The 26,433-nt window shown below is 43.9% G+C and overlaps 1 protein-coding gene across 3 annotated transcripts in view; it reads left to right on the forward strand.

Moving 5' to 3' along the window:
- KIAA1328 (KIAA1328 ortholog) overlaps positions 1–26,433 on the forward strand; it is a 266,429-nt gene that overhangs the window by 198,021 nt on the left and 41,975 nt on the right. For all 3 annotated transcript variants that reach the window (XM_061613400.1, XM_061613404.1, XM_061613395.1), the window contains 2 exons: positions 6,499–6,680; positions 17,561–17,669. In XM_061613400.1, the coding sequence (XP_061469384.1) occupies positions 6,499–6,680; positions 17,561–17,669 (291 nt within the window). The remainder of the gene's footprint in view (positions 1–6,498; positions 6,681–17,560; positions 17,670–26,433) is intronic.

Genomic DNA, 26,433 nt, shown 5'->3' on the forward strand with positions numbered 1-26,433 from the left:
TGGCACAGTGTGGAGGAGAGCCTGGCGGGGAGTCCAGAGTCTGTGAGTTCAAGTCCCCGCTCATGTCTCCTGGGTGTCAAGGGCCAGCTAAAGATCACCCCACAGGGAGTGGCTCAGAGGTTACGTGCCCTGCCACCTGTGCAGCCCTGAGCAAGCTGCATAGTCCCAAGGAGCCCAGTTGCCCCCCAGTTGGCAGTTGCGGACAAGGAAGGGGCTGGCTTGTGCAGCTGTGGCAATGTCAGCTCTTCACTGAGACAGCAGTGTCGGTGGGGGTGCAGGCAGGGTTGGAGATTCCTTGGTAATTGCCAGGCCGTAAGTCCTCAGCCGGCAGCTTGGCTATAAATCTGCCAGGCTAGCAAGGAGGAAGCAAGATAAGGGCAGAGGCCGTTCAAAGCTTACGTGCCAAGCCAGAAATCCAGAAGAGACGTCAGTGAAGGTCCGGGTCTAGTTTGCCGAGAGATCAGTCCAAGTCAAGGTTCAGGGGATAGGAAGACACACAGTGGTCACGCCTGACGCTGTAGTCAGGAACAAGCTGAAACCAAGGTTTGTCTTTTAAGGAGCAGGTTTGTCAGCAGGTGTGAGCCATCAGCGTTTTGGCCTTAAATGGACCGGCCTGCCCCTCTTCTGCCTGACCTTCTGTTGTCTACGTTCTGCAGGTGAGGGGGGAGTATCCTGCTCCCTGTCTGCATCTGGCTGAAGGGCTTCAGCTGTGTCTGGGGTGCTCTGCAGCTGAGGGGGAGAAGGAGCTGGGTTCTCAGGAGTTTCCTCCATTTCTCCTTCTGGGTCTGCTGCTTCTGGGTCTGCTGTTGTTGCTCCTGAGTCATCCTCGTCTGATGAGTCCTCTGACGGGGCCATGACAGGCAAGCTGAGCAGGCCCTAGCCAGCTGGGGAGGACTAACCTCAGAGGCAGGCAATGGGAAACCCCCTCTGAATACCACTTACCATGAAAACCCTATTCACAGGGTAGCCATAAGTTGTGATCGACTTGAAGGCCGTCCGTTTCCAACTCCACAAAATGGAAGAGATGGACTCCCCTTTGTTGCTAACTGGCTGGGGTGGGTTGACGGTCTGCCTTGAGTCCAGACAACAGGATGATGTGGTGGTGTTTAAATGAGCCCTCATCAGCCCAAGGGAATACTCATTCTTTCAGCAGAAAGACTTCCATGTTGAGGATCTTCAATGTTGACGGCCTGGAAATCCTTACTCGATATTAATCCTTTTCTTTCTTAACTCCTGGTCCTTTCAGGCTTCCGCTTGCATTAAGAGCTGAAGGGTCAGACCCCAAGGCCTTGTTAGCTGAGCTTACTATGCTGTACATTTTTTTATTTCTTTTCCATTCTGTCCTTTAAAATTAGCAATTTAATTTTCCCCCTCTCTCTGGCAGTTGCAGTGCTACTCAACCCTGAAAGTAATATTCCATCCTAGAGGTAACCTTGCCTTGTCAAGAGAAGCCATTTGAGTGTCTCAGCAAAGTAACTTCCTCCCACTAATTTCGCAAGTCAAAGGTTGCCCTCTTCAGAAAACAGGGCTATCAATTCTAATTAAAGCTTTACCCTGGAAACCCAGGAGGTGCCAAAATAACGACTGGCTTCTTAAATATCTTTTAACCGATGCTAATTGTGCTGAAACTCTTGGGTGAAAGAGAGTGCCTCCAATTTCATTGCAGTAGAAACTTTTTTTTTCTTTAAAACTTAGGAGCTAGGTAGATTTTTCCAGAAGATAGGAACTGGGATACCTATCCAGCCTCATGCTTTAGAATAATTTTAAGGGGTGGTGTTATTCCTATGTATTACGACAGGTTGGTCTAGGTGACGTTTTGGTACATTCCAGTAGTATGAACTCCTACCAATCCTTCAAATATTGAACTCAGCCATTGAATGCCAACAGGACTGAGACCAGAATAAGACCACTGAGAAACAAGAGGGAGCTACCAGCTAAGAGAACCCCAAGGTTTGCAGGAGTACAGCGTCCAATGTGGACTGAACATGCTCTGTGGTCACAGAATGCTGAGTGTCTTTTGGTAAAAAAATAAACAGAAAACTAGACGGTAGGAAAGAAGGTATGGCTGGTTGAAGCATTGACCAGAAGCCCTTCACACTGCAGCATTTTGTAGCAGGTCCTACTTGTAACATCGCCTATGGATTGTCAGCATTTTGTGGGAAAGCTTCAAGTCCACACTGCAAATTTAGGTTTGCACAATTAAAGTGGATTAAAGCTCTCTCTTGCCCTGGTGCAACCCACCCACTTTTTAAAAAGGATTTTTTGTGGTTTGGAAGACAAAAATGGGGAAATGCTTTCCAAAGTTTGGGTTGAACGGTTAGCAAAAAGATGTGCAACCTCCGTGCAAGTAGATCAAGACGAATTCATGAGGGTTAATGCTCATTTCGTATATACTCCCTGCAAACGAACCAGAATGCAGCCGTGAGGTCCTGGAAGCAAAATTTAGGTTGCTAGGTAGGATGCTGAAAGCCAGGACCTCCAAGGTGGCTTTCTCTGAAATGCTACCGGTTCCATGCGCAGGACCAGCCAGACAGGCCCAGCTTTGCAGTCTCAATGCGTGGATGAGACGATGGTGTCGGGTGGAAGGGTTTAGATTTGTTAGGCACTGGGGAACATTTTGGGACAAGCCGGGCCTGTACAAAAGGGATGGGCTCCACTTGAACCAGAATGGAACCAGACTGCTGGCACTTAAAATTAAAAAGGTAGCAGAGCAGCTTTTAAACTGACTGAGGGGGGAAACCCGACAGGAGCTGAGAAAGGTCCGGTTCGGAATAAACCTCCCCCCTGGGATAAAAACCAAAGAAATGATGACATTTTAAAAGGGGTAGGCCTAGAAGTAGGCATTGTGAGAGCAGGGGCACAGGATATAAATTCAGAAGAGCAAAATTACCACAGGCCAAACCACAAGTGCCAAAGACACTTGAAGAGAGACACTGCTTACAAGTGCCTGTACGCTAATGCTAGGAGCCTGCGAACCAAGATGGGAGAACTGGAGTGCTTGGTCTTAGAGGAGAGCATTGATATAGTGAGCATAACGGAGACCTGGTGGAATGGAGAAAACCAGTGGGATACGGTTATCCCTGGATATAAACTATATCGGAAGGACAGGGAAGGACGTATTGGTGGCGGAGTCGCTCTATACGTGAAAGAAGGCATTGAATCCAGCAAGCTCGAAACCCCCAAAGAGGCGGACTCCTCCACAGAATCGTTGTGGGTGGTGATACCATGCCCCAGGAGGGATTTAATACTGGGAACGATCTATCGTCCCCCTGATCAAAATGCTCAGGGAGACCTGGAGATGAGATATGAAATTGAGGAAGCATCCAAACTAGGAAATGTGGTAGTAATGGGTGACTTCAACTACCCGGACATAGACTGGCTGCATATGTGTTCCAGTCATGACAAAGAAGCAAAGTTTCTAGATATTCTAAATGACTATTCCCTAGACCAGTTGGTCATGGAACCGACCAGAGGGACGGCAACCCTGGACTTAATCCTCAGTGGGGACCGGGACCTGGTGCGAGATGTAAGTGTTGTTGAACCGATTGGGAGCAGTGACCACAGTGCTATTAAATTAAACATACATGTAACTGGCCAATTGCCAAGAAAATCCAACACGGTCACATTTGACTTCAAAAGAGGAAACTTCACAAAAATGAGGGGATTGGTAAAAAGAAAGCTGAAAAACAAAGTCCAGAGGGTCACATCACTCGAAAATGCTTGGAAGTTGTTTAAAAACACTATATTAGAAGCTCAACTGGAGTGCATACCGCAGATCAGAAAAGGTACCGCCAGGGCCAAGAAGATGCCAGCATGGTTAACAAGCAAAGTCAAGGAAGCTCTTAGAGGCAAAAAGTCTTCCTTCAGAAAATGGAAGTCTTGTCCGAATGAAGAAAATAAAAAAGAACACAAACTCTGGCAAAAGAAATGCAAGAAGACAATAAGGGATGCTAAAAAAGAATTTGAGGAGCACATTGCTAAGATATAAAAACCAACAACAAAAAATTCTATAAATACATTCAAAGCAGGAGACCATCTAGGGAGGCGATTGGACCCTTGGATGATAAGGGAGTCAAAGGTGTACTAAAGAACGATAAGGAGATTGCAGAGAAGCTAAATGAATTCTTTGCATCTGTCTTCACAGTGGAAGATATAGGGCAGATCCCTGAACCTGAGCTAACATTTGCAGGAAGGGATTCTGAGGAACTGAGACAAATAGTGGTAACAAGAGAGGAAGTTCTAAGCTTAATGGACAATATAAAAACTGACAAATCACCGGGCCCGGATGGCATCTACCCGAGAGTTCTCAAAGAACTCAAATGTGAAATTGCTGATCTGCTAACTAAAATATGTAACTTGTCCCTCGGGTCCTGCTCCGTGCCTGAGGACTGGAAAGTGGCAAATGTAACGCCAATCTTCAAAAAGGGATCCAGAGGGGATCCTGGAAATTACAGGCCAGTTAGCTTAACTTCTGTCCCTGGAAAACTGGTAGAAAGTAGTATTAAAGCTAGATTAACTAAGCACATAGAAGAACAAGCCTTGCTGAAGCAGAGCCAGCATGGCTTCTGCAAGGGAAAGTCCTGTCTCAGTAACCTATTAGAATTCTTTGAGAGTGTCAACAAGCATATAGATAGAGGTGATCCAGTGGACATAGTGTACTTAGACTTTCAAAAAGCATTTGACAAGGTACCTCACCAAAGACTTCTGAGGAAGCTTAGCAGTCATGGAATAAGAGGAGAGGTCCTCTTGTGGATAAGGAATTGGTTAAGAAGCAGAAAGCAGAGAGTAGGAATCAACGGACAGTTCTCCCAATGGAGGGCTGTAGAAAGTGGAGTCCTTCAAGGATCGGTATTGGGACCTGTACTTTTCAACTTGTTCATTAATGACCTAGAATTAGGAGTGAGCAGTGAAGTGGCCAAGTTTGCTGACGACACTAAATTGTTCAGGGTTGTTAAAACAAAAAGGGATTGCGAAGAGCTCCAAAAAGATCTCTCCAAACTGAGTGAATGGGCGGAAAAATGGCAAATGCAATTCAATATAAACAAGTGTAAAATTATGCATATTGGAGCAAAAAATCTTAATTTCACATATACGCTCATGGGGTCTGAACTGGCGGTGACCGACCAGGAGAGAGACCTCGGGGTTGTAGTGGACAGCACGATGAAAATGTCGACCCAGTGTGCGGCAGCTGTGAAAAAGGCAAATTCCATGCTAGGGATAATTAGGAAAGGTATTGAAAATAAAACAGCTGATATCATAATGCCGTTGTATAAATCTATGGTGTGGCCGCATTTGGAATACTGTGTACAGTTCTGGTCGCCTCATCTCAAAAAGGATATTCTAGAGTTGGAAAAGGTTCAGAAGAGGGCAACCAGAATGATCAAGGGGATGGAGCGACTCCCTTACGAGGAAAGGTTGCAGCATTTGGGGCTTTTTAGTTTAGAGAAAAGGCGGGTCAGAGGAGACATGATAGAAGTGTATAAAATTATGCATGGCATTGAGAAAGTGGATAGAGAAAAGTTTTTCTCCCTCTCTCATAATACTAGAACTCGTGGACATTCCAAGAAGCTGAATGTTGGAAGATTCAGGACAGACAAAAGGAAGTACTTCTTTACTCAGCGCATAGTTAAACTATGGAATTTGCTCCCACAAGATGCAGTAATGGCCACCAGCTTGGACGGCTTTAAAAGAAAATTAGACAAATTCATGGAGGACAGGGCTATCAATGGCTACTAGCCGTGATGGCTGTGCTGTGCCACCCTAGTCAGAGGCAGCATGCTTCTGAAAACCAGTTGCCGGAAGCCTCAGGAGGGGAGAGTGTTCTTGCACTCGGGTCCTGCTTGCGGGCTTCCCCCAGGCACCTGGTTGGCCACTGTGAGAACAGGATGCTGGACTAGATGGGCCACTGGCCTGATCCAGCAGGCTCTTCTTATGTTCTTATGTAATGAATGCTCAGTAAAGACTTGGCCTAGTCTAACCTCCACATAAGCTTTGTGCTAGCAAATCAGGAAGAATGCTCTAAAAGCAGATTGCCCAGAGGAGCCCTAAGCCTGCATCCTTTTGTTTTTTAAGAATTAGTAACAAGAACAATTTATCTGTGGCCCTCTTGCACAAAATTTTTTGATCAGTTGATCTATACTTCTCTCTACCATGAACAAATCTCCCATCAGTACAGGGGCAATAATAATAGCCATTGCAAGATTGGTAGATAATTGTATGTTAAATGCTCTGAGCAGGCTTGCAAGTAGCTATATTCACTGGGCTGCCTCTGGCAGGTAAGAATGGCAGCCAGGTGATTTGAGAGTGAAGATGTGTAATTTTACTGGACTTGCAACACTCTGTTTGATCAGAAGAACAGGGAACTATTTTGGTGCGTCAAATATATTTTCATGTGTTTTTACCCTTTTATATGCTAAAGTACTGTTAGCTTATAAGAAGGTGGGGGGAACCTTAAAAAGAAACAAGACACCCAAATTCTTCCCCCCCCATCTCTTCCAGTTCTCCAAAACTCAACTGTGAAGGTTGCCTTTCAAAAGCATCAGCATCTGGAAAAGGCTGCAAAGCTCCAGGAAGCAGTGGCGGGAACAGCTCAGGGAAGAAAAGTGTTGGCTTCAGTGCCCACATGGAAGATGAAGCCTTTGGGGCGCACACAAGAAAGGAAACTGTCAGGCCAAGAAGAGGTAAGACACCCCCCTGAACATTAGAAGAGCCCTACAGCTGGATCAGGCCAGCGGCCTGCCTAGTCCAGCATCCTGTTCTCACAGTGGCCAACCAGATGCCCGTTAGGGAAGCCCACAAGCAGGACCTGAGTGCAAGAGCCCTCTCATGATATCCCCACAGGCCATGTTGTGCCCACTGTTCACCAAGCCTTCACCACATCCGGTCCTTTCACTGCTGTTTCCAGTGGGTGCTGGGTGTGGCAGTCCCAGGCACCCTTGTGATACAGTATATGTTGACTTTTCTGTGTAAAGGGTGGGGGGAGCTTTTGGGATTTGGGCACTGGCAATTGCCATGGCTAGCAACTATACTGGACAGGTGATGGGGGCCCCAGGTCAGTCCATCTAGGGCTGCCTCCCTTCACTGCAGTGATTGTACTGTAAAAAATAGCTTTCACTGAGTCCTTTAGGTTGGATTCATATTTGGTATATATCTTGAGAACCAGCTTTAAAAGTTTTGAAAATCAAACTGTAACATGGGGGGCTGTGTTCCAGTTTCCATTTTATATGGAAACTGAAACGCAAGTGTTCTGCATAGCTGATCTGGAAGTTCCCCAAAGGAGTAAAACAAATGCTCATATTGTATTAAACATGAGAATCCGGCCCTTGTGAGCCATGCAACAGGACCTCTGCTTTACTCCTCTCTTCTTTGACCTTGTGTGTCCATGAATCACCGAGGCGAAGGACACGATGATGACGCTCCCTTACCCCCATTCTGTATACAAAAGCTGACGAGACAGGCAGTTGGATCTCGTTTCAACTGTGGTGATGGCTCAACATCCACTATTGCGGCCAGAAAGCTAGGTTAAGGGGGCTCAGATTAGGCTGCTTAGCACACATACCTCTGTTCAATCCCTGCCCTCAGCATCTGCCACCTGAGGAAGGCTCCTCGCGCTACCTTATGATAGGGTTGGTCCTGCTGTGATCCCTCCGCTTGCAAGCTGAGCAGGCTTCTAATGGCAGGAATATTTGACTATATGCATCCGTGGAATTTATTTCGGAGACACAGGCCTGCTCAGGCTCTCCTTTTTGTTGGCTTTACAGTTTCAAGGCACTCTGTACATCCACGTAGGAGTGTCTAAATCCTATTAGGTTTACTAGTGAGACTTTTAAGTTTTTCTTCTTTTCCAGTATGCCAATGTAAGGGTCATACATAGAGGTATCATAAAATCCCCACTATAACAGCAAACATTCAATGAGACATTTTCATAAACTAGCCTGGAGTCTCTATAATTATTTTCCAGTTCTATCATACATCTACAACCAGTGTCTTAGGAAACATTCTTTGATATCAAAACAACCATATCCTCTTTCCCTTCCCTTATGTTAAGATTTTCTGCTGCTGTTAGTTCTTCTATTGCATAATGATAATGAGCCAATTAATTGGTAGCACTTTAAACTTTGGAAAACATAATTGTTCCATTTGGGATCATGAACAAGCACACATCTTTTCCCCACTTCCTCTCGTGTGCTTACATTCCCTCCCTTGCTATCTGACTCATGATAACCATGGTTTGTCATGACATCTGTATTGAACAAACTTTTGATTGTGGCAAACACATAGTTTTAACTCAAAATCTGAACTGAAAAATGTGGTTTCAACTGAGTTTCTTAATTTGGTTTGGAGGAAAAGTAGACTTGCAAATCTTAAATATCTTTGCAGTCCTACATTCTTGTGATGTTGTCATCTCCTCCTCCTTTTAGATTTCCATTCCACATATTAAGAACATGTCTTTTTGCAATAGCTGATCTTTGTTTTTACCGTATTTTAATGGTTTTTATTCTACGGGTTTTTTTTTTACTTATAAACTGCTTTGATGTTTTTAAATGAAATAGCGGTATACAAATATATTTATAAATAAATATCCAACATTTTGGATTTACCATGTGTTCATAGAATCATATAATTTCATAGAATTCAAACTGTAATACAATAAAATAGAACTTAAGAAGTAAAAGTAACAATAAAATACGACTAAAAGTCATACAGCACCTAGCACAGAACATTGCCAATAGCTGTAACAGGCAGAAAAAGCATTCAGTGGTCTGCCAGGACAATCTTCAATTTTCAAGTGGTCCATGGAGAAAAATGTTTGGGAGCCACTGGTCAGGGTAAAATGAACAGAGGTAATCATCATTTTCATTTATGTTAAACCTCAAGGTTCTGAAGGCGGTACACAACAACTCATAAAATACACACATCAATGCAAAGACCATACGGAATTTTTAAATTTGTTTTTATATAGGAAATTGTTTCATATTTTGTTGTCGATTTTTTTTTTTGTCATTCTCTATTGTTAAATTGCTTCGACATGCTTCACAGGAAACAATTCATAAATGAAACCAGCAAATAACTATACAAATAATGCCATGTATTCTTCCCGAGCCCTTGAGATAGGGCAGGAAAGAATCTAATTACATGCTTAATGTGTTGCCGTGTCAACTCAAGTTGCGCAAAGTACAGCAAATGGGTGCCTGAAGGGAGTGGAAATTTGCTTTAATTTCCTAGCAAGAGGAAATTGGTGTGTATGTCTGGGTTTTATGGTGCAATCTTCCACCCATTCTCTCCCCACTCTTCTCCCCCCGCCCTGGAAACCCAGCATTTTCTAACCCGCGGATGACTTTATAGCTAGCATCCTTTCTGCTCTTCGCTTAGCTTGTCCACTTATGGAGTGAAGCAAAGCACTCTTTCTCTTGAAGCCAAGAGAAACAAATTGGAGCAGTCTTGTGCTTCACTGCAGAGCCTAACATAATCTTTGGTTCACTTATGAGCCGGCTTCCCACCCCCTTTTCTTTTTCTCTTTCCTTTCCTTTTAAACTTGTCAACGAGTTTGCGATTTGTGTCAGCAGAAAAATAAAAAGAAAGGCAAAATGTGGTGCAGCTCTCCAAGGAACAAACAACTTGTGTTATTGGTTAAGACCGTGGCCACATTAAAAAAGCATTCGCTGTGAAGAAACTTTTGAAGGGGTATCATCAGAGGGGGACCCGAACAGAGGGTGAGGTTAATCTCTTCCAAGGCTCAGCTACAAAAGTTGGAAGCCAGCAAAGGGCTTGTGTCCAAAAGAAATCAATTTCCAATTTGAAACAAAATCATTTTTGACTAACAGGAGTTCAGGACCCATTACTTTTGCTGTATAGTCTGCTGACATTTCAGCTCTTTCTGTGGCGCGCAATGAATTCTAATAGTCATCTCATAACGTTGCTACACCAATCAATTTAAGCAAGAGAAAGCCGTTACAATTCTGTGAAGTTTTCAGGGGCAATTTTCACTGATAGATTTCTTCCCCCCCCCTTCTTTTCCTTTTTTTTTTTTAGCATCATTTTTTTCTTGCTTCCCCCCCCCACTGTCCCTCCTTCCTTTAAAGGCCACATAATATAATTGATATCCCCTCCCCTATTGTTTTTAGGACTTTTCAGTGGGTTATCCCCAAGAATGAAATGCCTTTAAGAGGGTTGACCCTATCCTCTTGCTCTCATGCTTCCCTCCTTGTTTTTCCCTGTTTTGTAGCAATTTGTTAATGAGAATTACAGGCTGACAAATGCTGGCTTGGCAGTCGAGTGATTTGTAGTAATTAACAGATTGCCTCCCCCACCCGCATTGAGAGACCACCTAGTGAAGATTCTCGGCTCAATGCGCAAAGCACTCTGGCTGTACAACCTCTCTCCATTTCAAAGCAACTTGGGTGAGGTGTTTCCTGCAGTATCTGTGGGAGTAGGACACTGAAGCCTACTTTAAACTATCCCGTGGGTGGCCACCCACCATTTTTTAAAATGCTAGTCTCATAGGCCACCCCCAAACAGTGAGCCCATTTTGCCTGAACGAGCACAGGGTCCACTTTGTTAGTATAATGCAGGGCTTTCACTTCTTACTGGTGAATCACTTGCAAATGATGAAACTGTTTCAATTCCTTTACATTTGTAAATACTATTTTCTTTTACCTTCTTCTTCTTGGCAATCACTCATGACCAAGTAAGGTTGTCTTCCAAAATATAGTCCTTAACAATGGATCCGTCTGAATCTGTATCCACTGCCTATGTACCAGACCATGACTAGGGGCTTCTGGATTTCACAGTCCTGCCCCCGTCGCCATTTGCCAATCGCCATGGGACTTTTGTTATGGAAGACGTCTGTGCGTGAATTTGTTTTATGTGGGGAGATCGGCGCACCATGATCAACACACAATCTTTACAGAAAAAGGCTTTGATCCAATGGCATGAGTACCATGTCGATTGGAAGTCCTTTATCTGCTGCAGCCTTCGTCCGTCTTCACAGCCGTTGTAACATACACATTGAATACCTCTTACCATGAAAACCCTATGAATATATCCAAAAAAGATGGATAGGGTTGCCATAAGTTGTAATCGACTTGAAGGCATAGAACAACAACAAAAAAATTCTTTTATATTTTGCAACATTATTATAATAATAATAAATAATAAATTTAATTTCTTCGTCGCCTATCTGGCCAATGGCCACTCTAGGCGACTTACAAAATTGTTAAAATACAATTGATAAAATACAGTAATACAACATAAAAAACAACACATCTGCAGCAACAATATTAAAACTGGGCAGGAGGCATTTCAGTTATAACAATTAACCCTCCCCGGATACCCCGAAGGCCTGCTGAAAGAGCCAGGTCTTTAAGGCTTTCCGAAACACATTTAGGGAAGAGGCGTGCTGGAGATCTTGTGGGAGGGAGTTCCAAAGAGTGGGGGCCGCCACTGAGAACGCCCTCTCTCTTGTACCCGCCAATCTGGCTGTTTTTGTTGGCGGGATTGAGAGAAGGCCCTGTGTGGCCGATCTTGTCGGGCGGCATAATTGGTGGCGTTGAAGGCGCTCCGTAAGATAAACTGGGCCGGAACCGTATAGGGATTTAAAGGTCAATACTAACACCTTGAACTGGGCTCGGAAAACAACTGGTAGCCAGTGTAGGTCGAACAACACTGGTGTGATGTGATCTCGGCGGCGACTATTCATAAGTAGTCGAGCTGCCGCATTTTGTATCAGTTGTAATTTCCGGACCGTTTTCAAAGGTAACCCCACGTAGAGCGCATTACAGTAGTCCAAACGAGAGGTGACCAGGGCGTGTACCACTAGTGGGAGCTGATGAACAGGAAGGTAGGGTTGCAGCCTTCGTATGAGGTGTAGTTGGTACCAGGCTGCCCGGCTCACTGCCGAAATCTGAGCCTCCATGGACAGCCTGGAATCAAGCACAACCCCAAGGCTGCGGACCTGGTCCTTTAGGGGTAAACTCACCCCGTTGAACTTCAGGTCAATGTCGCCCAACCTTCTCTTGTCCCCCACAAGTAGTACCTCGGTCTTATCAGGGTTCAACTTCAGCTTGTTCCTTCCCATCCATCCACTCACGGATTCCAGGCAGTTGGACAAGGTCTCTACAGCCAACTCTGGTGAAGATTTAAACGAGAGATAGAGCTGAGTGTCATCCGCATATTGATGACACTGCAGCCCAAATTCCCTGATGATTGCCCCCAGCGGCTTCATATAGATGTTAAATAGCATGGGAGAGAGGATAGAACCCTGTGGCACACCACAATTGAGAGGCCAAGGGTCTGATACCTCCTCCCCCAACGCTACCTGTTGGTACCTATCGGAGAGAAAGGAATGGAACCACTGTAATACAGTGCCTCCAATTAGTTATTTCATGACCTAAAAGATTGGTACCTTACCACTTTCTGAGAAGGCTGTGCACAGAAGCTATTTAGATTAAAGTGAGGCTGAGGTGCTTCCTTTCTTGGTCCTCTGTCATGGCAACCAGCTACAAAAATCAAGTTTAAACTATATACCGATGAGCACCCTTTGGGAGGGTTTACACAGTGACTATTTAGAGAGTGCTGTCCTAGAGTTGTCATCCAGAGATTAACACGTCTATATATCAAACTACTGACATGTAATAGTTTCAGTCCCTTACTGCCTGTCTTGACACTTTCCCAGATCAGTGTAGTTATCTTCAAAGTTCCATCCACCATCAGTAACGGTAAAGCTTATGTCCAAGTGGCTTCCGGTCTACAAATCACAGGAACATAGGAAAGGTGCCTCATTCTAAGACAGACCATTGGTTCATTGAACTCACTATCTCCTCACGCTACTTGCCAGGGAGATGCCAGGGATTGACTTGGCACTTTTTGCATGCTCAGTCTTCCCCGCAATCTCACTAATATGATTTTAATAAAGGAAGAGTACTTTCCCCCCAAAGTTGGGGAAAGGCCATGGCTCAGTGGCAGAGGCTTCATTCCTTTGCATCTCCAGATACTGAGAAACACTGCTGGGTGAAACCCTGGAGACCTTAAGAGGTGGACAACCTTTGTTGTTGAAGACTGCATTCCCTCTGGGGTAATTGCTGGGGACCACAAGCTGTCTTTGAGTGGAGCCAAAGTCAGTGGTGGGCTGAACTAGAGCCAGAAGTTGTTGGGGCTACCCACATCCTTTCTTTTCCTGCCATCCCCTTTTCTCTCTTGGGGAAGGAACAGATTGTTGTTTCCATAAGTCTGAACTGATCACCTGCAGAGGGTTTTTGAAGTTAGGCCAGTCTTTTATCATTTATTTATTTATTTAAAATATTTCTATCCTGCCCTTCTGCTCTACAATAGGGCACTCAGGGTGGCTACAATAAAATCGCACACATATATAATAAGATTCACAATAAAAGCACAAACATTACAGTAAATAAAAATGCTTAAAATACTATTAAAATACATAAAATGCATTATGCATACACATACAAACATAAAACATGTATATATGTGCATACACATATAAGAAGGTGAGAATAAAAAGTTAAAAGATAAAAATAAATGATAAAAAACTTAAATCAGTGTCAGGCTGACCCGTCAGTCCCAACAAAAGGCTCTCCGGAACAAAATAGTTTTTACAAATTTCCGGAAGACCATCAAGGAGAGAGCAAAGCGGGCTTCTTGGGGCAAGGAATTCCAAAGTCTGGGAGCCACAATTGAAAAGACTCTTTCCCGCGTGCCTGTCAACCTAACTTCTTTCATTCAAGGCACGCAGAGGAGACCAGAGGTAGATGATCTAAATCCAGGCTAGGAACATATGGGTGTAAGCGGTCCCTTAAGTACGCTGGTCCAAGGGCATTTAGGGCTTTAAAGGTCAAAACCAGCACTTTGAATTGGGCTCGGAAACAAACTGGGAGCCAGTGGAGTCGATAAAGCACAGGGGTAATATGATCCCTGCTCCGTGCTCCAGTTAGCATTTTGGCTGCTGCATTTTGGACCAACTGTAATTTCCAAATCGTTTTCAAAGGCAGCCCCACGTAGAGTGCGTTACAATAATCGAGCCTCGATGTCACCAATGCCAAGTCAGCTGCTTCCAGGAACAGACGCAGCTGGTAGACCATTTTGAGATGGCCAAAAGCACTCCTGGCTACCGTAGCCACCTGATATTCTAGCAGCAGGGCAGGATCCAGAAGAACCTGCTCTTTCAAGGGGAGTGCAACCCCATCCAGAACAGTTGCAACCCTATCCCTGGGGCAGTTTTTCCCTTGGCCAGCAACACTTCCGTCTTGTCTGGATTAAGTTTCAGTTTGTTCACCGACATCCAGCCTTTCACAGCCTCCAGGCACCGGTTTAGGATGAGCAGTCCCACCTTGCCATCAGATGGAAGGGAGAGATAGAGTTGAGTGTCGTCAGCATATTGATGACATTGCACTCCAAATCTCTGGATCACTTCTCCCAGTGGTTTCATATAAATGTTAAAGAGCATGGGAGACAGAATGGAACCTTGTGGTACCTTGTAGGCCAATGGCCAGGGGCTCGAGCGGAAGCCTCCCAGCACCACTTTCTGAGTCCTGTCCATTAGGTAGGAATGGAGCCAGTGTAGAACAGTGCCTCCTAGGCCCATCCCAGCGAGACAGCTCAGAAGGTTACCATGATCGATGGTATCAAAGGCCGCCGAGAGGTCCAGCAGCACCAACAGAGAAGAGCTCCCCCTGTCCGATGCCCGGCATAGGTCATCAACCAGGGCAGTCTCTGTCCCATGACCAGGCCTGAAGCCTGATTGAAAAGGGTCTAGATAATCCGATTCATCCAGGAAAACCTGGAGTTGAGCCGCCACCACCCTCTCAATCACCTTGCCAAGAAAGGGGAGATTAGAGGCTGTCCGGAAGTTATTAAGATCCGCAGGATCTAGTGAAGGCTTTTTTTAACAAAGGTCTAATCACAGCCTCCTTCAGCAATGTTGTCATAGAGCCTTCCCTTAGGGAGGTGTTAATCAGATATGCCAGCCAACCAGCTAACTCCCAATCTGTTGGATTTAATTAGCCAGGATGGGCAAGGATCAAGCAAGCAGGTAGTGGCCCTCATTTCTCCCAGAATCCTGTCCACATCCTCAGGTTTTACAAGCTGAAAAGTATCCATGGAAAAATGACCAAATATAAGACAGCTTCCTCACCTTGCTTATAAAAATTATAAATGTTAGGCACTATCTCTGTTATGTTTTCAGCACCTATTGAAGACCTTCCTCGTTCAACAAGCCTTTTCAGTTGAGACCTATCCCAGTCTGTGTCTGTGTTGGAATTTCTTTTTAATATGTTCTGAAACCTTTTTTAAAATGTTTTTAACCTTAGGAGCTGTTTTGAAAGCTTTTTTAAGAAACATTTTTAAATATGTTTTTGTTCTAATGTGTTTTAAAGTTTGTTTTTATGATGTTTTAAAGCTTTTAGTGGTTTTGTTTGCCGTCCTGGGCTCCTGCAGGGAGGAAGGGTGGGATATAAATCAAATAATAAATAAATAAATAAAAATTATGCACGGAAAGGTCCTTAATTTTGATGGATGTTTCTGTGAGTCTTGTATGCTCCAACAAAGGCCTTACTTTCAGCCATGTAGTACTGACAAGGCAAGGTTGTGTTGTGTTACTGAGAAGCTCAGTCTCACTGCCTTTTTAAAGTATGTCCTAATACAAGAGTAGCCAATGTGCTGCCCTCCAGATGTTGCTGGACTACAACTCCCATCATCCCTGACAGTTGGCCTTGCTAACTGGGGTTGATGTGAGTTGGAGTCCAGTGATCTCCTGGAGGGCGCCATGTTGCTTCTACCCTAGCACCTTCACTCTAGAAATCTGTTTTATGTAGAAAGATGAACTAAGTCAAGAGTTTCAGGACAAAATCACTTTCTAACACCTCCAGCAGGAATGGCTTCCACTGGTTATGTAAAGAGGTGTGAGAACTCTGGAATATGCAGATGCCTTCCTCTCTGCCTAGTTCTTAATTGCAATCAAGCAATGCGGGGCATACTTTTTAAACTGGCCATCCTAGAGCTCTGATGAAGGAAAGCTCCCTGCCTGAGGGAACTGCAAGCACCGATAAGCATATTAACACTCAGCGTCCATCAAGGTAAGGGATCTCTTCACCCAAAATATTCTCATGGGTACCTCCTTCTTATGCACCATACACTTTTTCACTTATCACCCATGACAGAACTCCATGGTTTTAGATACTCTTCTCCTTAGATCCAAGAAAACTTCTCCCTCATGTAACTTTTAAGAAAGGACCCATAGCTTAAAATTGTGCTTAGTCCTTTGTACGGTCAGGGTCAGTCAGCCCAAGCTGAGCCTTCCTCTCCTTGCCTTCCTCATCTCCACTATTACTGTTTTTATATTTGGTTAGTTACGGCTCAGTCCCCCAACATGGTCAGCTTGGAGCAGAGGTAATGCTTTTATTTTACAGTCACTGTTAGCTTCCACTTCAAGATAACGGTCAATTCCCTCTCCTAAGAGCCCAACTTGTACTGTTGTGCACCCTGACTCTTAATTAAAACACCCAAACCTATGTCATTCAGATATACGCATACACATGTAGACAGTGATGTATACTACAAGTGGCAGAATGAAGATGATGACCATCCCTAATTGATGTGATCACTTGGCTGGAATAGAGCGGCGAGTAAATCCCTCTACAGCCCCCTCCACCCCCCAAAAATGTAGAGAGTAATTGACTGTTTTAACTCCCTGAAGTGACTCATTCAGCTCGACTCCCAAGTGTAAACAAGCAGGGGTTGAAATGCGTTGAGAGGTTATTAACCCTGGGTGACTTCTGTCTTGATCAAGCTTTCAGCCAGTGGCCTATCAACAGAGAGCTTACCCTTGTGGGATCTGGAAAAGAAGAAAGTATGCACACACTTGGTTCCCACTTCTAGGCATGTCATTTTACAGTTTCATATGTTTTCTATATGCACTGCACAAAGAGATTCTAACTGCCTCTGGTCTCGTGCATATAGATTGTGTACATTACAGAAAGAAGCCTGAGATCCTCTGCTCTCCCTCCGTCCATCCATTTTCCCAGTGGGCTGATTTCAAGATTAGCTTTTACCTTGCAGGTGTACAGCTAATATGAAGATGTGGTATTGCAGTAGAAATGAGTTTCCATCAGAATTAAAATGGAAAGTAGAGCAGACAGTTCTTTATGTAATTTTGAGGCTCTCAAATTATTGCGCATATTTGAAATTGTACCAGGAATTCTCTACTGGTTTTGAGAGAATGCTGGAGATCCAGGGGTGATGTTTGTGAGGATTGGCCGGAAGATTACACGGGAATGGCAACCCATCACTTGCTAAAACCACAGTACTGGCACAAAGTCTGTTGCGGGTGATGTGTTAAGCAACTATGACTCTAGGCAGCCATGAAAATATATATTCCACTCCACACCTGTCAACAGTAACGACTCCTTTGGCTGCTGACTCACCATATATAAAGTTCCCTGAAGAGCAACGCAGCATTTGGGCCTTGCATTCTAAAATAATGTAAGAAGGGCTGTCCAAAAGTTTCCAGCCTCTGATATCCATCTTGATTGCCTTTCCTCTCTTTCTTCAGGGATGACTTCAGCCTCCCGAAAGGATGCAGCTACATCCCCAGGACTGACAGGCAGCAGAAAAGAGCTTATAACCGCAGCCACCTCCCCAATCCAGCCTGACACCTTGCGGTAAGATGACTGGTAATCTCTGGTTTAAGATTCCACAGACGCAACCATCAAATTCGCCCAGATGCGAGGGGAAGCAGCTGAGTTTCTGTGATATTTCATGTTTTGCTGGATAATATAAACTTAGAACTGCCATATCCTGTGACATTTATAGTAAGCCTTAAATTGCTTGTTAGAATAAGAAATGCAGGAATATGCCAAGTTCTAACGCTTTAATTTTTACTTAGAGTCTGCGAGGGGGAAGTATTTTTAAGTTATATGTTCTGACACATTTAATACATTTGTAAATAATTTAAAGGGATAGTGTTCACTGTGGTCAGACCTTTTTTCCTTCAAAGTCCACTTTAAGTTTTTAAAACCTCCCAGTGTCATTGCCCTTATACCCATCAAACTCCACCACATTTTATCACAATATATTTCTTTAAAGCCATTTTATATGAATGTTATTTTGCTGTTTAATGGCAACCAAATCGCATTAAGTCAGCAATTCTAATGTCGCCTTCAGAAACCTTAAATGGCAATATTGCTCTTGTGAAAGAAGCACAGAAGAATAAAAACAGAGTTCTTTTTCTTCTAGGCTATTAAGGTTAATAACAGCAATTGCCTTTACTTTGGTCTTCTCAGTGCCGAGAATGTATTCTATGAAAATCTCAGCACAGTTTGAAAAGGAATCATAGCTTTGGACATGAGATGGTCAGCTTAAAATGGGGGATACTGATGGCAGGAGGTGTGGGCACTTCCTGTTGGGAGCAGGGGCACCTTTACCGAGTGCATATGCAACATAATGCTGTCTCTTTGCAAATCTGGAAACAGCCATGCAAGTCCATGCTCCTTCCTCCTCCTCTTCTGGGACACAAATTACTTACCCTTAAATGAGGTTGACAAGGCTACTTGGAACCCTGATTTCAGATCCTGGTTAGCATTGGTGCAGATATAACACTGGTCTGTGCTTAAAGCTAGCAAGTTAATTCAGGGGTGAGTGTTTGTTTTGTTTTAATTTAGAATATTTCTTCCTCCACATTTCATACACAGTCTTCAAGGCAGCTTGCAACAGTATTAAAAATGTTGTAGCTAGCCCTAACTCCCAACATATCCGCAAGCGATTAAGTTCAGCAGCTAAATTCATTTACCCTAGATGCCACTGAGTGCCCAGATAAGCACATCATTTTTAACCTGGTGTCTAAAAGCCATCAAGGTAGGTGCCACTTAAGTTGATACATGGGAGGCAGTCACTGCCTCTCAGCCTCAGAGGGAGGCAATGGTAAACCCCCTCTGAATACCTCTTACCATGAAAACCCTATTTGTAGGGTCGCCATAAGTCGGGATCGACTTGAAGGCAGTCCATTTCCATTTTCGTTCCATACATGATGCACCACTGTAGAGAAGAGCCTATTGTTTGCAGGTGGGAGCACCTAGAGTCAGGCTTCTGAAAAGCTTAACAACTGAGCTAGTCAGGAATTTGGGCCAAAAGGGGTGGCAACTGTGTTCCAGAACCTGCAGTTTGTTGGGCCAAAATGGACTCCGTTTCGTCTTCTTTGAAGATCCCCCCCCCTTATAGATCAACTTGGGTTAGTGTTCTTAACATACAGCCTTGTGAGTTTGCTGGATTCTGCCTTGTGAAAGAAAACTTAAAATAGAGAGTGTGAATGTGGATATTAACAGGGCTCAATAGCAGAATGTCTTTGAAGAGGTGTGCATGTTCCATCATCCCATCCATTCTTTGCAGAGAACGGCTGTGTATTCTAGCATTTGGGGAATAGGTGAAAAAAAACTCTTACTGATAAACGTGTCCATTGACTGTGACAGAAATGTGTTATTTTTCTTTAACAAGAGGCTGATTGGAAAGGTAAGAATCCTTAAATAGAAAGTCCTGAGAGTCCACAACTGCTTGCTTCCATGAACAATGTAAAAAGTCACTTTATCGATCCAAAGAACCCCACAGGCTGGGAATGTATCCTGATTGGTCTATTATGGCTGCAGCCCTTTTTGCCAAATGGAATACTCAAGCAAGGGGGACTGCCCCATCCCTTACAGTTGTGTGTGGGAGGAGCTTTGGTGGGAGTAGGGAGCCAAAAATTATGGCTACCATCCTGTAAAATCTCTAAAGGGCTGCACAGCCCTTTATCAATAACTTTATGGTCAGTTGTTTATGATTCCCATTTCACAGGTGAGGAACTGTAGCAGACATCATAATTTCCAGGAAAGTGTTCAACATGTTCATGGTGGGGCTGGGATTCATTGAATCTTTTTTTATATAATGCATTTGTGTCCTGCCCCTTTCTCCAGGATGCTCAGAGCAGAGTTTTAGCCTCACAACTGCTCTGCAAAGAGTGATAGGTTAAGAGAAGGTCACTTGTTCCGGGTCACATGGTAGGTTTTGTAGCTGAGCAGAGTTTAGAACCTGGGCCTTCCTCACAAACTCAGCAGGAGTATCCACTGCATCACCCCTGGTCCTTTATCGATCAGCCCAAGACCACCTGTCTCTAGAATTCTGCACTGTTAGTACATGCAGTTTGTTGTTATGTGCCTCCAAGTCGACTACGACTTATGGCAACCCTATGAATCAGCGACCTCCAAGGGCATCTGTCATGAACCACCCTGTTCAGATCTTGTAAGCAGGTCTGTGGCTTCCATGATGGAATCAATCCATCTCTTGTTTGGCCTTCCTATTTTTCTACTCCCTTCTGTTTTTCCCAGCATTATTATCTTTTCTAGTGAATCATGTCTTCTCATGATGTGTCTGAAGTATGATAACCTCAGTTTCATCATTTTAGCTTCTAGTGACAGTTCTGGTTTAATTTGTTCTGACACCCAATTATTTGTCTTTTTCGCAGTCCATGGTATGCGCAAAGCTCTCCTCCAGCACCACATTTCAAATGAGTTGATTTTTCTCTTATCCACCTTTTTCACTGTCCAACTTTCACATCCATACATAGAGATCGGGAATACCATGGTCTGAATGATCCTGACTTTAGTGTGCAGTGATACATATTTGCATTTGAGGACCTTTTCTAGTTCTCTCATAACTGCCCTCCCCAGTCCTAGCCTTCTTCTGATTTCTTGAATATTGTCTCCATTTTGGTGCATGACTGTGCCAAGTTATTGATAATGCTTGACAAGTTCAGTGTCCTCATTGTCAACTTTAAAGTAACATAAATCTTCTCTTGTCATTACTTTAGTCTTTTTGACGTTCAGCTGTAGTCCTACTTTTGTGCTTTCCTCTTCAACTTTCATCAGCATTCGTTTCAAATCATTACTGGTTCCTGCTAGTAGTATGGTATCATCTGCATATCTTAAATTATTGATATTTCTCCCTCCAATTTTCACACCTCCTTCATCTTGGTCCGCTCCCACTTTCCATATGATATGTTCTGCGTATAGATTAAATAAATAGGGTGATAAAATACATCCCTGTCTCACATCCTTTCTGATAGGGAACCAATCGGTTTCTCCATATTCTGTACTTACAGTAGCCTCTTGTGCAGAGTATAGGTTGCTCATCAGGACAATCAGATGCTGTGGCACCCCCGTTTCTTTTAAAGCATTCCATAGTTTTTCATGATCTACACAGTCAAAGGCTTTGCTGTAATCTATAAAGCACAGGGTAATTTTCTTCTGAAATTCCTTGCTCCGTTCCATTATCCAACGTATGTTTGCGATATGATCTCTGGCTCCTCTTCCCTTTCTAAATCCAGCTTGGACGTCTGGCATTTCTTGCTCCATATATGGTAAGAGCCTTTGTTGTAGAATCTTGAGTGTTACTTTACTTGCATGGGATATTAAGGCAATAGCTTGATAATTACTGCATTCCCTGGGATCCCTTTTTTTGGAATTGGGATGTATATGGAACACTTCCAGTCTGTGGGCCATTGTTTAGTTTTCCATATTTCTTGACAGATTTTTGTCAAAATTTTGACAGATTGAGTCTCAGTAGCTTGTAGCAATTCTATTGGTATGCCATCTGTTCCTGGTGATTTGTTTCTTCCAAGTATTTTAAGAGCAGCTTTCACCTCACAATCATTTCTTCAGTGTATTGCTTCCATCTTCCTTTTATTTCATCTCGGCCAGTCAGTGTGTTCCCCTGTTGATTATTCAACGTCCCTACTCTTGGTGTAAATTTCCCTTTCTAATCTTTTGGAACAGGACTCTTCTTCTACCCTTTTTGTTGTCCTATTTCAATACAGTAACTATTGTAATAGTTCTCCTTGTCCGTACGTACAAGTCACTGTATTGTTGCATTTAGGGTTCTGACTGTGCTTCTATCTCCTTTTGCTTCTGCTTTCCTTCTCTCTTTAACCATTTTAAGAGTTTCTTCAGTTATCCATTGAGGTCTTTCTCTCTTTTTAACTAGAGGTATTGTCTTTTTGCATTCTTCCCTGATAATGTCTCTGACTTCAGTCCATAGTTCTTCTGGTTCTCTGTCAACTAAGTTTAAAGCCTCAAACCTGTTCCTTATTTGATCTTTATATGCTTCTGGGATGTTTGTATTTTGTATTGTATTTGTTATGATTGCTTTGTTGGTCATCTTTAGCTTTACTCTGATTTTCGATACGACCAGTTCATGATCTGTACTGCAGTCTGCTGCTGGTCTTGTTTTTGCAGAAAGTATGGAACTTCTCCATCTTCTGCTACCAATTATATAGTCAATTTGATTTCTGTATTGACTATTTGGTGATGTCCATGTGTACAGTCGTCTTTTCGGTTGCTCAAAAAATGTGTTTGCAAGAAACAAATTATTGGCTTCACAGAATTCAATAAGTCTTTCTCCTGCTTCATTTCTAGGCCCCATTTCCCCACAATTCCTAATTCTTCTCTGTTTTCTACTTTTGCATTCCAATCCCCCGTGATTATCAGCACATCTTTTTTTGGTGTGTGATCAATTTCTTCCTGTACTTCTGCGTAAAATCTCTCCAATTTCTCTTCTTCTGCATTTGCCATTGGAGCGTAGACTTGGATGATGGTTATGTTGATAGGTTTCCCATTTAATCTCATTGATATCACTCACTCAGACCTTGCATTGTAGCTCCTAATTGCTCTTGCTATATCAGTTCTCACTATTAAAGCAGCCCGATTTCTTCTTAATTTCTCATTTCCTGCATAAAATATTTTGTAGTTGCCTGATTGATAATGTCCCATTCCCGTCCATTTTAGTTCGCTCACACCAAGTATTGTAATGTTGATGCGTTCCATTTCTTGCCTGACAATTTCTAACTTTCCCTGGTTCACGCTTCTCACATTCCATGTTCCTATTGTGTGCGTTGTACAACTCCGGATTCTCCTTTCACATCTATGCGCATCAGCCTCTGGGCTTCCTTTTGGCTTTGACCCAGCTGCGTCATTAGTCACAGCGCTACTCGTACTTGTCCTTTGTTCTTCCCCAGTAGCTCGGTGAGTCCCTTCTGACCTGGGGGTCTCATCTTCCAACACTATCTCGTGTTGCATTTTGGATACTCTGTTCATAGGGTTTTCGTGGTAAGAGGTATTCAGAGGTGGTTTACCATTGCCTTCCTCTGAGTTTGGATGCATCTTAGTCTGGTGTCTCAGCTTTTACTATTTCACCTTGGGTGCCCCTGCTAGGAGTGTAGCCTCTTGGTCTAGACTCCTGACGGCATTGCTCTCAGCTTCTTCGACACTCTCAAGCCCCCTCACCATGTTAAGGTGTGCATCCTAAAGGGGGAGTACATGCAGTAGCCATCACTAAATGATGCTGTTACAGCAGGCGCAGGGATGGTTTAGTGAGAATTTCATAGGGAACTGCAAGCTGCTATGTGCGAGGTGATTTCGGCTATGAAATGGCAGTGATTCAGAAGACAGAAAACCACTTTGTGGACAAAGTGAACAGAATCTAATTGGAGGCAGCAGGAGGTCTGTGTCCTCACAGTACTGTAAATATGACTGCAGAAGTGTGGATGAGCTGAAAGCCTGAGAATGAGCATTGTGAGGAGAGGCTGAAAGAGGTGAACCTAGCTAGTAGTACAGAATGGATTCCCAGTGCTATCTGGAAATGCCAAGGATCAGTCCTGGGATCTTTTGCAAGCAAATCACTTGCTCTGCCTCCAAGTTATGGCTGTTCTTTCCCTTTCAACCCATGTAGTATTGTCTGTATTGTTATATGGAAATTTCTGTATTGTTTGCCCAGGTAGGACTCCAGACGCCTGCCATGGGTGTCAGCACGTTGTTTGCATGGAATAAGGGAGTGCAGCAGAGGTTGTCTTTTGAAAGGGGCACTTTCTACATAGCTCTTAGTATCCACAAAGAGGAGGGCACTCCCTCGTCCAGAACTGCATACTGTGCCTCTTCAACATTCTTTTTCTGGGGTTGCTCAAAACAACTGCTGGGTCTCTGGGTAACTGGTGAATGCCATTCTGCCACTTGCAACAGGAAACTAGTAGCACACTGCTGGTGCAAACATGGCATTTGTTTGAAAGGACAAGGGAGAGGAAGTTCTGTGATGGTATTCTGCGTCCCGCAATATGAAAGCAAAGGGTGAGAAGATACTTGGCATAAAATAGGCACAGCTATAAATGATGTATTATAAAATCAGAAAGTTTCTAACAGCCATTTCGCATGGAGCAGGGATAGGAAACCGGCGGCCCTTCAGATGATGTTGAACTACAACTGCCATGAGCCCTCGCCAGCATATCTTATGGTCACGGATCATGGGAGATGGAGTCCAACCATATCTAGTGGGCTACAAGTTCCCCATTTCTAGCTTGGAGGCTAACTGCTCCCTGACAAGCATACTTCTCTGATGTGGCAGTTTGCAAACAAGCATATGCTTGTTTGCATCCACACTTTGCATTTTTAGGTGTACATCTGGAAAAAATGCAGTGTCCTTGAAAAAGTGAGATCGAAAAGTCTGGAGTTGATTTCTCTTCCAGTGTGTTCGAATATTTATTTATTTATTTATTTGATATATATCCCACCCTTCCCACCAGCAGGAGCCCAGGGCGGCAAACAAAAGTGCTAAAAACACATAAAAACATCATAAAAACAGACCTTAAAATATATTAAAAAAGCAACTTTAAAAACTTTTTTTAAAAAAAGAAAGCTTTAAGAACATCCAACGTGGAGGTTACCAGTGTGTGGACAATAGTGGTCAGGCTATCCCAGTCCAGAAACGGCCGCAGCTGTCTTACCAACCAAAGCTGGTAAAAGGCACTCCTAACCACTGAGGTCACCTGGGCCTCTAGCAACAAAGATGGATCCAGGAGCACCCCCACACTACAGACCTGCTCTTTCAGAGGGAGTATGACCCCATCCAAAGCAGGCAACTGACCAATTATCTGAACTCAGGAACCACCAACCCACAGTGGTAGGATTCAGGCTCAGTTTATTGGCCTTCATCCAGCCCACCACCGAGTCTAGGTAGCGGTCAAGGGTTTGCACGGCCTCTCCCAATTCAGATGTTATGGAGAAATAGAGCTGGGTATCGTCAGCATACTGCTGACACCTCACCCCAAAGCTCCTGACTGCTCCCAAGGGCTTCATATAGATGTTTAACAGCATGGGGGACAAGATGGTACCCTGCGGCACCCCACAGCACAGCTGCCAGGGGTCCAAGAGAAAGTCACCCAATACTATTCTCTGAGAGCGACCCTGGAGATAGGATCAGAACCACTGTAAAATAGTCTCTCCAATACCCATCTCACCAAGTCAGCCCAGAAGGATACCATGATCAATGGTATCAAAAGCCGCTGAGAGATCAAGTAAGAATAACAGGGTCGCACTCCCCCTGTCCTTCTCCCAATAAAGGTCATCCATCAGGGCGACCAAGGCCAATTCAGTCCTATAACCAGTCCTGAACCCAGACTGGAATGGGTCAAATTAATCTGTTTCATCCAAAAGTACTTGCAACTGCTGTGCCACAATCCTCTCAATCACCTTCCCTAAAAAGAGGGTATTTGCAACCAGTTGGTAGTTGTCACAAACCAATGGGTCCAGGGTGGGCTTTTTCAGGAGTGGTCGGATCACTGCCTCTTTCAATAATATTGGGAACTGATGAACTTCAGTAATTTGGTGATGAAAAATGTGCTGGTGTAAATGAATTTTACAAATAGCTAACAGTTTGTATTCTGAGTTTGGTTTCTTATAGTCAGGAAGGTGCCATGCCACTGAGGAGGCCACTGCTGGCAATGGGGGGGGGGGGTTGTGTGGTGCTGGACTGTGCCATAGTGACAAAGATAACACCAATTGGGTGTTCAGGGAATAGCACTCATTTGCTTGTCTCTTGAGTCATTGTGTTTGTGCTGAAGAGAGAGTTTTACCCCTGTGTGGCAGCCGGACAATGACAGATAATCCTCAGTGGGAGCTGGCTGTGGGGAGTGGCTGTGGGGTAAAGAAGAATGCAGTCTTGCCATAGAGCAGTGGGTGAGAAACGGGGTCTAGCTAGCAGGCCAGATCCTTATTGCCTCCACCTCCATGTGGTCTAGTGTTGTCCACCTGTCAGCTAATTCGTGCTGGGAGCAGATCTTCGCAGAGGCTCCCTGTAACCACCAATCAGCTGAGTGTCAGTTTCAGGGAGCCTATTTGAAGTCTCTCTGCAGAGACAGTGGTTTGTATTCAAAGTGCTTCCTTGTGTACTTTTGTTCCTCTGGAAAGAAAATAAATGCTCTGTTTAAAAACTGAGCATTTTTTTCTTTCCTCACAAAGCATTTTGTATTCTGGAGGAAGCACTTTGAATACTAGAGAGTTCCTGAAGGGTTCCCAATCCCAGCTGATTGTGGGGTTTCGGCTGTGCAGGGCTCTCTGCAAGCACCAACAATCA

The sequence above is a fragment of the Rhineura floridana genome, chromosome 1, assembly GCF_030035675.1.
Source record: "Rhineura floridana isolate rRhiFlo1 chromosome 1, rRhiFlo1.hap2, whole genome shotgun sequence".
Classification (NCBI taxonomy): Eukaryota; Metazoa; Chordata; class Lepidosauria; order Squamata; family Rhineuridae; genus Rhineura; species Rhineura floridana.